The 16144-nt window shown below is 39.7% G+C and overlaps 1 protein-coding gene across 1 annotated transcript in view; it reads left to right on the forward strand.

Annotated features, from left to right (window-relative positions):
- LOC113428547 (alpha-2-macroglobulin-like) overlaps positions 1-16144 on the forward strand; it is a 75982-nt gene that overhangs the window by 54179 nt on the left and 5659 nt on the right. Inside the window, 7 exon segments of the mRNA XM_087948822.1 lie at positions 406-480; positions 2355-2520; positions 4255-4481; positions 7921-8133; positions 10890-11017; positions 11309-11399; positions 15638-15706. Of these exon segments, the coding sequence (XP_087804948.1) occupies positions 406-480; positions 2355-2520; positions 4255-4481; positions 7921-8133; positions 10890-11017; positions 11309-11399; positions 15638-15706 (969 nt within the window).

Raw genomic sequence — 16144 nt, forward strand, 5'->3', positions numbered from 1 at the left:
AGGGGTGGAGTAGGCGGGGCCAACAGGTGTGGCATATGCCGGTTCGTCAAACTGGCCATAAAATTAACAACTGGTTTGCCTGAACCAGTGTGAATCAATAGCAGCCCACCCCTGGACTCACTAAAAGAATTCAAATGACCAGCTGTCTATAAATCCTTCCATTCCCCACCATCCAGTAAGAGCCGAGGAAGCTTGTTGGATGAGAAGCGAAACATCTTCAAAAGAAAAGACAAGAAAGTCCAGTTGCCTCCTGAAAAAGCACCACTGTATTGCTCAGTTCCCACAACTCCATGTTTTCTTGTGAGGGAGATATAATACAAATTTGAAAAGATTGGATGGATGATAGAAGATAGTGGAAGTTCTTTGTATAATCGTGCAGCTGATATATATCTCTCTCTCCTGCAGGGGGGAGTTGATGACAAGACCACTCTTTCAACTTACATCACCATTGCTTTGCTGGAAGTGCCGCTACCTCCCACCGTAAGTGTGCAAAGTGCAACCATGATTGCAGTAAACTAGCAGTGAGGAAACCCATGTTCAAGTTCCCACTTGGTCATGGAGTTCACAATCATTTAGGCTAATGAAATAGACCACATCTGACCAGCTTCATGGCACATGCAAAGTCATGTCATAGTCTGGTGAACCCAAAATGTAATTGTACAAGCTGAATAAGCCCAATTACCTCTTCCTTATCCCTCCTCTTCTCTAATCAATTCTGTCCTTTTCTCTCTCCAATCAATTAAGAGGCACGGTGGCTCAGTGGCTTAATGTCAGAGATGGTCTCAGTTCCGGTGGTTTGAGCTGAAGTACTATGTGGCAGGATGAGCTCCTGTCGCTTGCTTTAGCTTCTGTCACCTAACAATTCAAAAGCATGTTTTATACAAGTAAATAGATAGGTACTACTTTGGTGAGGAGGCAAACTGGTGCTCTGTGCAGGCAATCAGATTCCTGATAGCTCTAAACCTTTTCGGTTTTGGTGCCAATTTGCGAGGCAGCTCCGGGAAGGGAGGGGGCCTTGGGTGATGCTGCAGGAAGAACCACTCACCTTTCTCTTTGGTGCGAAGTCAGCTCACCCTCCTGTGGTGCACCTTGGGAAACACGCAAGTGTATCCTATAACAGGACTGTACCTTGGCAAGTCAAACTACTACTCTGCAATAATATTGTGGTCTCCTGGCTACTGTAACAATGCCAATAAGACAATCAGTTCTCCCCTAACTTGTTTCTTCAGATTTGGCTTCTAACGACCAGCTCTCTGACTCTTGGCAGCTGACTCCACCAAAGTAATTCTTCCAAGCAAGGTGTTCACAGTCTTCTTTAGCAAAACTTATTGAAAGGAGAGGGAAAGGGTGTTGACAACATCAACAGCTTTCACTTTAGGACCATGTTGTCTTTCAACAAATTAGGGTGAAGACTTTTTGACTTGCTTTCTAAGGACTTTTATGTGAACTGGAAAGAAGCTTCTTTTCGCAAATAACAGAAGCACCATTGTCAATCTTGATTTGCCCTGCTCCTCTTCCTCTCATAATTGACCCACCAGCATTCCCATCTTGGACCTCACCTAGGGAGGAATTGCTAAGCCTTGTTCCAAAAACACAGGAGCATGTAGGAAGAGCAAGTAGCTGATAGTGGCTCAGGCAGCAGAAATACCAAGATCAAGAGCTGACATTTCTGTGCTCTTCGTTTATCCTGAGCTTCTGACTTCTCTCTTTTCCTTGGAGGAAGAAAATAAGAACTGGCTTGCATCTGTTAGACCATCAGCTTGCTTGTTGGTGTATTGTTGTGAAGACTGTTTAACAACTTAAATGAATAATAAAGCCAATTTGATCAGAGGGCTTTTCCAAGATCCTGAGTTTCTTCACAATCTCCTCTTCAGGAACCTTCCTCCTCCTCTTCCTCCTCCATCATTTTAAGTGTCAAAGGAGATACAAAGTTCTGGTTCTTGCATTTTTGGTGGCCTAAATCACTGTTATTTGATGCTATTGTTGCGTGACTTTGATGTTGTCTGTCCATCTTCTGGGTCTGCCTCATATTCTTTGGCTTTCTCTTTTTGTATATGCTTCTATGGTTTAGACAGAATCTCAAGACACTCTCTCTAAATGATCACTTAACTTGCTATTTTTGCATATAGTTTAACATTGGATCTATTCCATTTCTTTCTCTTGCGATCTCATTTTTTAAATTTTATCCCTTCTGATCACTCTGGCAACTTTCTTCAAATGTTTAATTTCCGTGATGATTAACTTTCGCTTATGCTTTATGACAAATGACCACGACCCTGGTTAATATAGGGTGGAGATAAATATGCTTTCTATACTGCTATATTGACTTCCATTAAACGTTTTCTCCTCTGCAGCATCCTGTGGTGCGAAATGCTTTAGTTTGCCTGGAGAAGGTGACTGAAGCAAAAGAGATCCACATTTATCTCCGGGCTCTGTTAGCATATGCTTTTGCTTTGGCGGGGAAAGAGGACAAGAGGCAAGAAATGTTGGACTCCCTTCTAAAAGTAGCTGTGGAGGACGGTGAGAAATGAGCTCTTTGTTATGAAAAGCAGGTACCCACCGAAGAAATTGGAAATGTGCAACCAACTTTATTGGCATGCGAAGAAAAATGTTCACTGGTCTCCCCAGTCCAGCCTATAACCCCAAGTTTTTTTTTCATACAGGATTATATTTTATTGATTAAATATATTTGCTGCCCATCTCATTATATGAGGATGGAAGCATAATTCCGTGAATAATTTATTAATGACCACTGGAAAGAAATAAGTAGGCAGATGAGCCAGAGAAGATATGCCTTCTGGCCATCATGGAACAAATCTGTCGATCACATTATCATCGTATTAACATTCAGCATCTTCTAACCCTTTATCATGATGGTAATGGGGTGGCTTATTGGCCTGAGGGTCATTGAAATCTGTTTACAGGTAGCCTCGATGTATGACTGCAATTGAGCCCAGAGTCATGATTATAAGTCATTGCAGTCACACATTGAGGCATCAGGTGACTGGATTCAAAGTTATGATCATTTTGTTATGACAGTCATTAAGTAAACATGGCGGTTGTTAAGAGAATCAATTTTCCAGTTTTTTGCTAGCAACTGGAAATAAAAATGCTAGTAACTAACCAAAGCCATAATGAATCATGCTCTCACACGACTGCAGGATGCTGCAAACTGTCATAAAGAAGAGTCGGTTGCCAAGCACCCAAAATGTGATCACGTGACCATGGAGGTATGAGTGGGGATAGGTAGCCCTCGACTTACAACAGTTTGCTTAGTATCTACAATAGAATAACAAAATTGGAAGGGTCTAGTCCAACCCCCTCCTTAGGCAGGAAACCCTATCCCATTTCAGACAAATGGTTGTCCAATCTCTTCTTAAAAATTTCCAGTGTTGGGGAAGCCACAAATTCTGGAGGCAAGTTGTTCCACTGATTAATTGTTCTCATGGTCAGGACATTCCTCCTTAGTTCTAGGTTGCTTCTCTCCTTGATTAGTTTCCATCCTTTGCTTCTTGTCTTGCCCTCAGGTGCTTTGGAGAATAGCTTGACTCCTTCTTCTTTGGGGCAGCCCCTGAGATATTAGAACACTGCTATCATGTCACCCCTAGTCCTTCTTTTCATTAAACTGGACATACCCAATTCCAGCAACCGTTCTTCATATGTTTTAGCTTTCAGTGACCACTGGAAGTTACAACAGCACTGGAAAGAGTGACTTATGGCCATTTTTCACACTTATGACCATTGCAACATCCCCATGGGCACATGAGTTACATTTGAAGGCTTGTCAGCTGACTCACGCTTATGATGGTTGCAGTGACCTGGGGTCATGGGATCCCCTTTTGCGACCTTCTGAACAGCAAAATCACTTAACAACCCTGTTACTAATGTAACAGCTGCAGTAATACAGTGAACAATTGTGGCAAGGAAAGTCATAAAATGAGGAAAAACTGACTGAGCAAATTTCTCACTTAGCAACATAAATTTTGGGCACAATTGTGGTCGTACGTTGACTATTGTAACTCCCAAAATGGGTCATAACTAGCTCTGGGGAGATCCATCATAACTTTGAACAAGTAACCGGTTGTGCATTGAGGTCCACCTGGAATGTGCTTCTCCTGTTGCCCAGCTGCATAGGGCTTGACACCAGGGAGGCCAAATGTTTTTTTACAGATACCAGTTGAAACTGGATATATCTCTGATGGTGCTTGGACTGTGTGTGCAATCCAAAGTTAACTTTTCCTTGTCTCTTTGAAGAGGATGGCTCCATCCACTGGGAGAGGTCCTGGAAGCCAAAGCAGAGGTCTGATTTTCCACTTCCCTTGCGTGCTACCTCTGCTGAGGTAGAGTTGACTGCCTACATGCTCCTTGCTTTGCTGACCAAAAACCTGTCCCTGTCCTCGGAAGAATTAATGACAGCAGCTGCCATCGTCAAATGGTTGACCAAACAACAGAATTCCAATGGAGGATACTCTTCTACACAGGTATGTTTGCTCCTCACAAATTCTCAAGAGGATGTAGGAAGAAGCAATTGGAAACAAACCTGATGTGATATGATATGCCTTGGTATGGCCTCCAGATGTGCGGAATCTTAGCTCCCAGGATGACCAGCTGAGGTGTGTCATTCAATACAAATAATTTCCTAACAGTGAGGACATTGAAGCAGTGGAACAGCTTCTCTTCAGAAGTTGTGGGTGCTCCCTCACTGGAGGTTTTTAAGAAGAGACTGGACAGCCACTTTTCTGAAATGATATAGGTTCTCCTGCTTGAGCAGGGGCTGGACTAAAAGACCTCCAAGGTCCCTTCCAGCATCTCATCTCATCTCATTCAATCCAGTTTTAACTCAGTTTTAACCCTCAACCACAACCCTACCTCAACCGATCCACCATCACCCAAGACTAGGCATGCACGCCCCTAACTACCTCAATTCCAACTACTGCTGGCCTTAAATGCAAACTACTCAATGCAAGAAGCCTCGTGAATAAAATACCTGAATTTTTCCTCCTACTAAATATGGCTAAATTCGACATTATATTTGTCTGTGAAACATGGCTCAATGCATCTCTCCCTGACTCCATTACCACAGTAAGAGACTATCATGTTTACCGATCAGATCATGAAATTCGTGGAGGAGGTGGTTTTGCTATCTTCTATAAAAAGTCCTTACATCTAAAAAATATCCAAGTTACCCAGGAGCTTGCTCTTCCTGAGACCATCATCTGTGAACTATCCTTAAATATCACAATTCGATTCTTACTATGTTACAGAGCACCTGATTATGACATCGAACATGTAAACAAGCTAAATACATTACTAACATGGGCTGCATCCTGCCCATACCCTTTTATCTTTCTTGGTGATTTCAATCTACCTCATATTGACTGGACCCTAAATGATTGTACAACTGAAATCATACACACAACCTTCTACAATGCTATTACAAATCTGGGACTGGAACAACTAGTAACCAACAACACTAGACTAAACAACTGCCTCAATCTCATCTTCTGCAATAGTTTGAATTTAATTTACGGAATACAAACTAAAGAACCCTTTTCCAGCAGTGACCACAATATGATTGACTTTTGTCTCAACATACGCCCACACAAAAATCACCACAATGATGTAATCCCCAATTGTAACTTCAAAAAGGCAACTATGATCTTATAGACAACGATCTCTCATCCCTTGATTGGCAATCTCTATTCACTGGATGCAATACTGTTGAAGACCATTACAACATATTTTTACTTGAAGTCAAAAGAGTCATCAAACTATATGTACCAACAACAACTCCCAAAACAAAACAAAAAAGCAGATTACCCATAACAATAAGGAAACTTCAATCCAAAAGAGATCACTCTGGCGGAAAAACAAATCTGGTCACGTTGCCAATTTCAAAAGCCGATACAAAAATTTATGCCACCAGATAAAGACCGAATGCACCAATTATCACATTAAACAAGAGGAAAACCTTCTAAGCACCAATTCCACCCATGCTTTTTACAATTTTGTAAACAACAAACTAAAAGACTCAAGGTCCATCCCACCCCTGATAGGACCTGATGGTAAAGACACCATTAAAGCCAACCTCTTTAACACATTCTTCGGCTCAGTATTTGGAAACAGCAATGGATCATGCCCAATATTTCCTAGCCGTACCACAGATAACAACAATGATCTAATACATATTGATTTTACAGAAGACAATGTTGAAAAAGCACTAAGCAATCTAAAACCATCTCTATCTATTGGACCGGATGGAATATGTGCCTACTTCTTAAAAAAGCTATCCACTGCCATAGCCAAACCTCTAAGCATAATCTTTGAAAAATCTTTCAGGACCAGCTCCTTGCCTAACCTATGGTCACAAGCCACAGTCATCCCCATCTTCAAAAAGGGAGACCCAAGCCTAGTTGAAAATTACAGACCAATCTCCTTATGCTGCGTCACCTGTAAAGTCATGGAATCAATTATTAACCAATCCATCATCCTCCACTTAGAGACAAACAACCTACTCTCCAATAAACAATTTGGTTTCAGAAAAAAACTATCCTGTAATCTGCAACTCTTACACTGCAAAAACATATGGACGACAAAACTCGACTAGGGCAAAGCAATAGACGCAATCTACATAGACTTCTGTAAAGCCTTTGATTCAGTGGTACACGACAAACTACTCCTAAAAATAAAATCCTATGGTATCTCTGGACAACTGCATAACTGGATAGAAGCATTCCTGGCAAACAGACAACAAATGGTCAAAATTGGGAGCATACTATCAAATTCTGTACCTGTCAATAGTGGTGTCCCCCAAGGCAGTGTTCTAGGACCAACTCTCTTCATACTCTACATAAATGACCTCTGTGATCATATTAAGAGCAATTGCGTTCTTTTCGCTGATGATGTAAAGCTGTTCAATACCACAGACAATACTGCTACTCTACAAAAAGATCTTGACTATGTATCAGAATGGTCAAACAAATGGCAACTTCAAATCTCAACAAATAAATGCTCTGTCTTACATATTGGCAAAAAAAATCAGAAAATAAAATACAAGCTGAATAGTCAAGATCTTGTTGATGACCCAAGCTCCGTAAAGGACCTTGGAATACTCACCTCTAATGATCTAAGTGCTAGAGCCCACTGCAACTACATAGCCAAAAAGGCATTAAGAGTTGTTAACCTAATCCTACGTAGCTTTTTCTCTGGTAATATCACACTACTAACCAGAGCATACAAAACATTTGCTAGACCAATACTCGAATACAGTTCATCAGTCTGGAACCCACATTACGTATCTGATATTAGCACAATTGAGAAAGTCCAGAAATATTTCACAAGAAGAGTTCTCCACTCCTCTACTCATTGTAGAATACCTTATGCCACCAGACGTGAAATTCTAGAACTAGAAAACCTTGAATTACGCCGTCTTCGGTCTGATTTAAGCATGGTATATAAAATCATACATTGCAATGTCCTACCTGTCAATGAATACTTCAGCTTCAACCATAACAACACAAGAGCACACAATAGATACAAACTCAGGGTTAACCGCACCAAACTTGATTGCAGGAAATAGGACTTCAGCAATAGAGTGGTCAATGTCTGGAATACTCTACCTGGCTCTGTAGTTTCTTCCCCAAACCCCAAAAACTTTAACCTTAGACTGTCTACTATTGACCTCACCCCTTTCCTAAGAGGTCTGTAGGGGGCATGCATAAGTGCACCAACGTGCCTACCGTCCCTGTCCTATTGTTTCTCTTATTCTTCTTTTATTTTTCTTATATGTACTCATTTCATGTATTCACAACTATGTATACACTTATACTTATTATCTTGCAAACAATTGGCAAATCAAATAAAATAAATAAATAAATAAATCCATTCCATTCCATTCCATTCTTTTGCTTTCTCTTGCAGGATACGGTGGTGGCTCTCCAGGCCCTCTCCCAATACCAGACACTTACTTATTCCAAGGATGGCATCTATGCCAGAGTGACCTTGAGTTCAGGAGATGCTGTCCTGACAAAATTCCATGTGGACAGCAAAAACTCTCTGCTGCTCCAGTGCCAGGATCTGCCCCAAGTGCCAGGGAACTACAAGGCTGAGGTGACCGGTTGCATCTTTATGCAGGTGAGCGCTCTAGTGAGAGAAGAGACCAGTGTCACTGCCTAGTGATGATCTCTTTTGGGTTCCCAATGGCCTTATGGGAATGTAAGTTGAGAAGAAAAGACATCAAGAGAGTCAGCCAGCTAAATAAGGGATGGAGAATATCTTTGAGAACATAAGAGCAGCCAGACCAGATTAAGCCATTTAAGTCCAGCATTTTGCTTCTCATGGCGGCCGGCCATGAGAAGCAGGAGGCAGAGCCCATAATTCTCCCACAACTTGACACAAAGGGACCTGCTGTCCTGATTTCAGAAAGGACATGGAACCTTGAGAGACCTGTATTCTGTGGATGCATCCAATCCTGCTTTAGAAGCCATTCAGTTCATGAAGGAATGAATTCCATAGGTCATTTATGAAAGATAAAGAGACCTGATAAGGAAGGGAGGGAGGGAGAAAAGCACTGGGGAAGAAAAATGGTGAGAGACTAGTGTTTTAGAGACGCCATCTTCTGACAATGTTTGAATGGTTTACATTAGCCAAGCAAGACCCCCGCACCCAGGGTCCTTGGGAAGTTGCTAGCAACTAAATTGTAAATGAAGCACTCGTTCCAGATTTCCTTTTTCTATTTGGAGTACTGCAATACGCTCTACATGGGGCTGCCCTTGAGGACCATTTGGAAGCTACAACTATCCAGAATGCCGCAGTGTATGCAGTGATGGGTGCTCTTAGATTTTCCCGTTTAATATCTCTGTTGTGAAGCTTCACTCACTCTCAACTCCTTCCGGGTGCAATTTAAGGTGCTGTTTGTTTGTTTGTTTGTTTATATTTGATATTAGTTAACTGCCCCTCTCCTCAGAGAAGGCTCTGGGCAATGTGCAATTTAATTTTGTTCCCGGAAAGGGAACAAAAAGCAAACAGCACCCAGAGGAGCATAAATGAACCCCAAGATTAATATCAGCCCAACAATCAAGAAGTAAATATCCCAATCAAGGAACTGCCAAAAAAGTTAACAGTAAACAGACCAACCAAAGAACTCCCAACTCCACTCTGACAGGGTGAGCAACTAGAATAGAAACTGAGAGAAAACCCCACTGCTTACTAGCACTGATGATTTATTTAGCTTGGGGAATGAAATGTCTGCAAGAAAAAAACCAAGCTCAGAGAGCAGCAAGGAATACTCCTCAGTACAATTTAATCAATAAAATTAAACATTAACATCAGAATAATTTAGGATAATTTTTTTTAAAATCATAGAAAAACATTATAAACATTTCAAAAGATGAAAAGGATTATTATCTTTAAATCTCTACATGGCACTTGTGGGACTTCATCTCCCTAAGGACATCTACTTGTCCTACCGGGTCAAATAAGATGAACATGCTTCTAGTCCCTTTTCTTAGACTTTGCCAATTTATGGGATCTAGGAAGTGTGCCTGTTCTGTGGCAGTTTCTGTCCAATGGAGCATTCTTCTCCCAGAAAGTTGGCAGGCCTCTACCCTTGTACCCTTCTGAAAAGCACTGAAGACCTGGGTTTTCTCCAAAACATTGGGAGAGAATGAGGTGAACAAAAGGATTAATAATTGACTGGAAATTTAGCTTTGGTGCTAGGTTTGTAATGTTTATGGTTTTAATAAGTATGTGTATTATATTGTTTTATATTGTTCTTTTAATTGTTGGTTGGGAGCTGCCTATAGTTTGATGGAAGATGGGCAATTATAGAAATATTTAAATACATAATTTATACAAAATAGTGTAACACAAAATAAGAAGAAAAAGGAAAATAAATCAAAGAGAAAGCTAAAAGTGCAAGAAAAAAGAAGTAACAGAAAAATAGAAGAAAAAAAAGGAAAGTAGTAGCTTGTGAACTTCTTTACAGCAGTTAAAAGTAAAATAATAAATATACCTCTTACTCCATGGTTACAACATAACTCCTTTTTATAATCTATCATGTCTAAACATCAAAACACTATAAATTATGTTCCTTTTCTCCTATTTGTAAAATAATAAAGGGGGGATTCAAATAAAGGAGCATGATGGCTCAGTGGTTAAAGATGTTGAGCTTGTCAGCTGGAAAGATGACGGCCTGGGTTCAAGAACTGAGTGCAACGTGATGGGGTGAGTTCCCATTCTTGCCTCAGCTTCTGCCCACCTAGAAGTTCAAAAGCATGCAAATGCAAGTAGATAAATAGGTACCATTTCGGTGGGAATGTAACAGTGTTCTGTGTATAGTCATGCTGGCCACATGACCACCGAAGTGTCTGGACAATTTTGAGTCCCTTAGCTAAGAAAAGGAGATAAGCACCCCCTCACAAGAGTTGAACACGACTGGAAAGGGGAAACCTTTACCTTTACAAATAAAATAATAAAATAAATAAATAGGAGTCCATTAGGAGTTTCCGGTCAGCAATAAACATAGATATTTGTCTTTTCTCTGTCAGATAAATCAATTTGGTCATCTCAGTGAATTCCATCTTTTTCACCAACTGTTCCTCTATTGTGGGGGTGCTGAATCTTTCCATTTTTGTGCATACATTAATCTCACTGCAGTTACCATGTACAACAACAAAGTTCCATGACTTTTTCCCCAACTGTTTGTTCATCGAATCCTCAAAGAAAAGCCTCTGGTCTCAATTGTATTTTAATCTTTAAATCCTCTAGATTAGTGTGTCTATTTGAATCCAGATTTTTTTCACCCTTTTACATATCCCACGTTTTAAATCTCCAAATTCCTCTGTCACGGGAGTGTTGAACATTCCCAAATGATGGCCTTTCCATTCCAGACTGCCTTGAAATACAATGTCCCTTTGGAGCAAGAAGATGTACCATTTAGGCTGGATGTGCACACCGTTCCTGAGACTTGCACAGGAAACAAAGCTCATGTCACTTTTGACATTGCCATGAATGTCAGGTAATCTCTTTCTTGGATGGTTGTTGAGCCTTGCTTTCTTGAACAGATACAGGCCCTTCTCCTTCAGGGATGGACCATTGTATGAGGGCCCAAAGGCTGCTACTCAGCTCCCCCACTTTCTGAAAGGCCATGGTTCCACATTCCAGAAGCTCCATTTAATGGCAACATTGGATGGAGGCCCTGAGGGCACGGCCAAGTTTTTATGAACCTGCATGCAGCATTTTGCTTCAAGCTGTGTATTTCTTACTTCAAAAAGAGTCACATGTCTTCTCTCCTTTCTTGGTTTCTCAGTTACACTGGCCAACGTCTAGTTTCCAATATGGTAATTGTCCAGATTAAGATGCTATCCGGATACATCCCGGTGAAATCCAGTATAAAAAAGGTATCTTTTTAGCCCAGGTTCCCTTTTCCGCTAAAGCTTCAGTGCTGTATTTCTTTATGGAGGTAATTCTCGACCTATGACTGCAATCAACCTTGGAATTATGGTCACAAGTTGCGCTGGTCACTAGACGGGTCAACATTTGACTGCATCTAATTTTACAGCCATTTTTCTTTCTTTTTTATATACATTATTTATTGTTTTATCATAAAAAGATAAAATACAAAACAGAAAAGTAAAAAAACCAAAACAGAAGCACACATTCAACACTAATAACAAAATAGCGTACAAAAAAAGATGAAAAAAGTGATCAACTTTAGCTGGGCACTGAAGAAAAAGAAGTAAATTATCCCCTTTTACATATATGTGCGTATATATGTACAGTATATGCCTAAATAAGTATCTTTTAACAACCTTTTTTTCTGATGAACATTTAGTGCATTATTGTCTGCAATTTGAGTTTTGGTAGAAATTGGAAGTAAATGATGGTTTCTGGTAAAAAACATTGAAAATCGTGGTCACATAACTGTGGGATACTTCAAAGAACCAGAAAGGCAGGTGGTTGCGAAACACCTAAAATGTAATCACATGACCATAGGTGGAGGGCAATCAGGAAGAGTGGCCCTGGGGAAGTCTGTCAAAATTTTGAATGGTTCCTAAGCAATTGATTGCATGTTGAGAACTACCTGTAATAAGAAATGGGGATTAATAATGCTGAAACAGATGTGATGAATATTGATATTTTCTCCAATGAAAATAGCAGTTGCCATTCTTTCTCCCGATATGAAATATTGCACCTATACATGCAACCCAAAGTTAGCCACAACTTTGTGGTGGATTCTTTACTGAGTGGGAGGTTTAACTTGGGTGACTTACAAGATCACTTCTAACTCTGTTTCTATGGCCACCTAGTATGACTATGAATGCTACTAAAGCTCTTTCCATTTTTCAAATGTTTTCACCCTGAAGCTGGAAAAGCTAGGTCAGATCCAGAAGACTGAAGTGAACATCAATCATGTCCTGCTATACTTGAATGAGGTGAGTAAGGATAAGGAGAGGAGCCCAAACAGGGGACATGATCATTCAATCAAGGGGATAAAATCCAGGGCAGGACCCCTTCTTTTCTCCTTGTCCTTATTTTTCTTGAAAGCAAGGAGTTACAAGCTTATTTAGGGGCTGACTTTTTTTCAAGTAGCCAACACAATGTGCCACTCTTCTTACTTCTGGCCAATGAATATTATCTAGTCTCTACACAAAGATGTACACTCTGGGGCAGGTATATTTTCCTATGTCAATGTTCGTCAACCTTGGTGACTTCAAGTTGTATGGACTTCAAACCCCACAATTTCTCAGCCAGTAAGGTTGACAAACTCTGTTTTATGTGAACCTACGGCATCTCTCTCATGCGTCATGATGGTGTTTAGTTCACTATAACAGGGGTGTCAAACTCAAGGCCCAGATATAGCCCACGGGGTACTTAGATCTGGCCTGCAGGGCTGCCCTGGAAAAAGCAAAGTGTTAAGCCTGGATTCCCCAACGGGTGTTAAGGAAAACAAACTAAACAGAATGTACAGCGAAGTCAGATAGGAAGACAGGTAAATGTGTGAGATAAGCCTTCTCGTTAACACGCAGTAAAAATACAGATACGCTTGTGCTATCAATCCAGAATCAGATAACATTGTTCTTCCCATTGATTGCAGTGTTTGGCCTCTTCTCTCTATAAATGCATTATGTTGAGGCCTATATGGTGCAGACTTTTTATGTTGAATACCTGCCATTCTAAGTCTATTCTGGAATTTATTATTTGTAAATTCCGCACCATTATCTGTTATAAGAGTTACTAATTTCTTTTTAGTTTTCCTCTCTGCAAATTTTAACCAATTAAAGAAATTTGTATACATTTCAGTTTTTCTCTTCATTAAAAAACAGAAACCATACCTAGAATAGTGGTCCATTATGCTTATATGTATTTAGCACCACCTACACTTGGCTTTTTAGGACCTATTATATCGGCAAATACTACCTCTAAAGGCTCTTTGGTAGTAAATCCATCAACTCTATTTGCCGGTATAACTTTGCTTTTGTTTTGATTACAAGCAGAACATTGCAAATACTTATTACAAGGTTTCAAACTTATTCCTTTAGATAGCTGAACAGTTCTCTTAATCATTTTAAAATTTAAATGACCTAACCTTCGGTTGTAACAAGTGAATACATTCATTATGAGGTTTCTTATTTTCATAAATTGTGTTAGCCACCTCTAAACCATTATCATTTAACACATATAAATCACCTCTTAAAGATGCAGTAATTTTCTTACCTTCTTTTTCAATTAAACAAGTATCTCCCTTAAAGGTAACTATGTATCCTAATCTAACCAACATTCTAACAGAAAGCAAATTAAATTTAAGTTGAGGTACATATAACATTTTTACGTTCTCATTTATATAAGAACAATGTGCAATACCTTCACCTTTTGCTTTAATTTTCCATCCGTTTGCCAATGAGATATGTTGTGAATTCATGGACATTTTTACAATTTTTTTGTTATCATTTGTAATACAGTGGGACGCACCACTGTCAACCACCCATAAATTATTTTTTACAACTCCATTACTATACATTGCTAACTCATAATTCTTATTTCTTCTTTGATGGCTTACAGCATTCTGGCTTGCATTCTGGCGCTTTGGCTTCTTACAAAATCTTGCAAAATGTCCTCTCCCCCCACAATTAAAACACTTTTTAATTGCATATGCAGTAGGAGATTCATTATTTTCCTTTTGAGGTTGCTCCCTCCTTAACTGATCTCTTTCAAGCCTTCTTCTGGCCTCTTCAATCAATCTGCCAGTGATATCAGTTAAAGTTAGACTTTCTTTAGGCAATATTTCAAGGGAAGTTACGTAGTCATCAAAACTTTTGTCTAATGAAGATAGCATTATGTAGACCTGGTGTAGCTCAGAGAAAATTAACTCCTTCTCGTGCAGTTCTTGAAAATTGCTTTTCATAGTATTCAAATGACTCAGCATGTCACCATTCTTTTGGAGATACGTGCGGAAAAGCTTCCGTGTTAGATTTATGTGAGCACCAACGTTATCTCGAACATAAATCCTCCTCAGTTTTTGCCAACACCCAACAGCAGTTTGCTCTCCGTGTATATGAACAAGTTGCTGATCAGTTAATGTAAGTCCTATGATGCAAAGTGCCTGTACATTTTTCTCTTTAAATTCTTCTATCTTTTTACTATCTTCCTCATCTTCAGTATCCCATTCTTCTACGTTTGGTGGGTTTTCAATTATGTTCCACAGACCTTCTCTTCGTAGAAGTAGACTACATTTCATAGACCATGAAACATAGTTTGTTCCATCCAGCTTGGATATAAGGGACAAACTTTGTAGACTGTCTTGTGCCATATTTCACTATATGGATATAAAAATATAATTGATAAAACACAGCTGTCTGTTTACTGTAACGTGTAACAACAGAAAATCTCACTTTTTACATAAACCTGTTTTTATCCTAGTTAAACTGACTTTGCAGTCTCTCTGGGCCCATAACCAGTGTTAAGCCTGGATTCCCCAACGGGTGTTAAGGAAAACAAACTAAACAGAATGTACAGCGAAGTCAGATAGGAAGACAGGTAAATGTGTGAGATAAGCCTTCTCGTTAACACGCAGTAAAAATACAGATACGCTTGTGCTATCAAAAATATTGTTTATTCCATTTAAGAATTATAGCATAGTCAAATAAACGGTCCATTAGTCATATATCAATTTCAGTCAAGTCTTGTCAAGGGGATGATGGTTTCTATTGGTAAAAAGTGAAAATCGTGGTCAGCATAACTGTGGGTCAAAGAACCAGAAAGGCATATAAAATGTAAAATCATAGGTGGAGGGCAATCAGTGGCCCTGGGGAAACAAAATTTTGAATGGTTCCTAAGCAATTGATTCATGTTGAGAACTCCTGTAATAAGAAATGGGGATTAATAATGCTGAAACAGATGTGATGAATATTGATATTTTTCAATGAAAATAGCAGTTGCCATTCTTTCTCCCGTGAAATATTGCACCTATACATGCAACCCAAAGTTAGCCACAACTTTGTGGTGGATTCTTTACTGAGTGGGAGGTTTAACTTGGGTGACTTACAAGATCACTTCTAACTCTGTTTCTATGGCCACCTAGTATGACTATGAATGCTACTAAAGCTCTTTCCATTTTTCAAATGTTTTCACCCTGAAGCTGGAAAAGCTAGGTCAGATCCAGAAGACTGAAGTGAACATCAATCATGTCCTGCTATACTTGAATGAGGTGAGTAAGGATAAGGAGAGGAGCCCAAACAGGGGACATGATCATTCAATCAAGGGGATAAAATCCAGGGCAGGACCCCTTCTTTTCTCCTTGTCCTTATTTTTCTTGAAAGCAAGGAGTTACAAGCTTATTTAGGGGCTGACTTTTTTTCAAGTAGCCAACACAATGTGCCACTCTTCTTACTTCTGGCCAATGAATATTATCTAGTCTCTACACAAAGATGTACACTCTGGGGCAGGTATATTTTCCTATGTCAATGTTCGTCAACCTTGGTGACTTCAAGTTGTATGGACTTCAAACCCCACAATTTCTCAGCCAGTAAGGTTGACAAACTCTGTTTTATGTGAACCTACGGCATCTCTCTCATGCGTCATGATGGTGTTTAGTTCACTATAACAGGGGTGTCAAACTCAAGGCCCAGATATAGCCCACGGGGTA

The sequence above is a fragment of the Notechis scutatus genome, unplaced genomic scaffold, assembly GCF_049901735.1.
Source record: "Notechis scutatus isolate UNSWTSFEM ecotype Mainland unplaced genomic scaffold, rNotScu1.2 NSCUSCF23, whole genome shotgun sequence".
NCBI lineage: Eukaryota > Metazoa > Chordata > Lepidosauria > Squamata > Elapidae > Notechis > Notechis scutatus.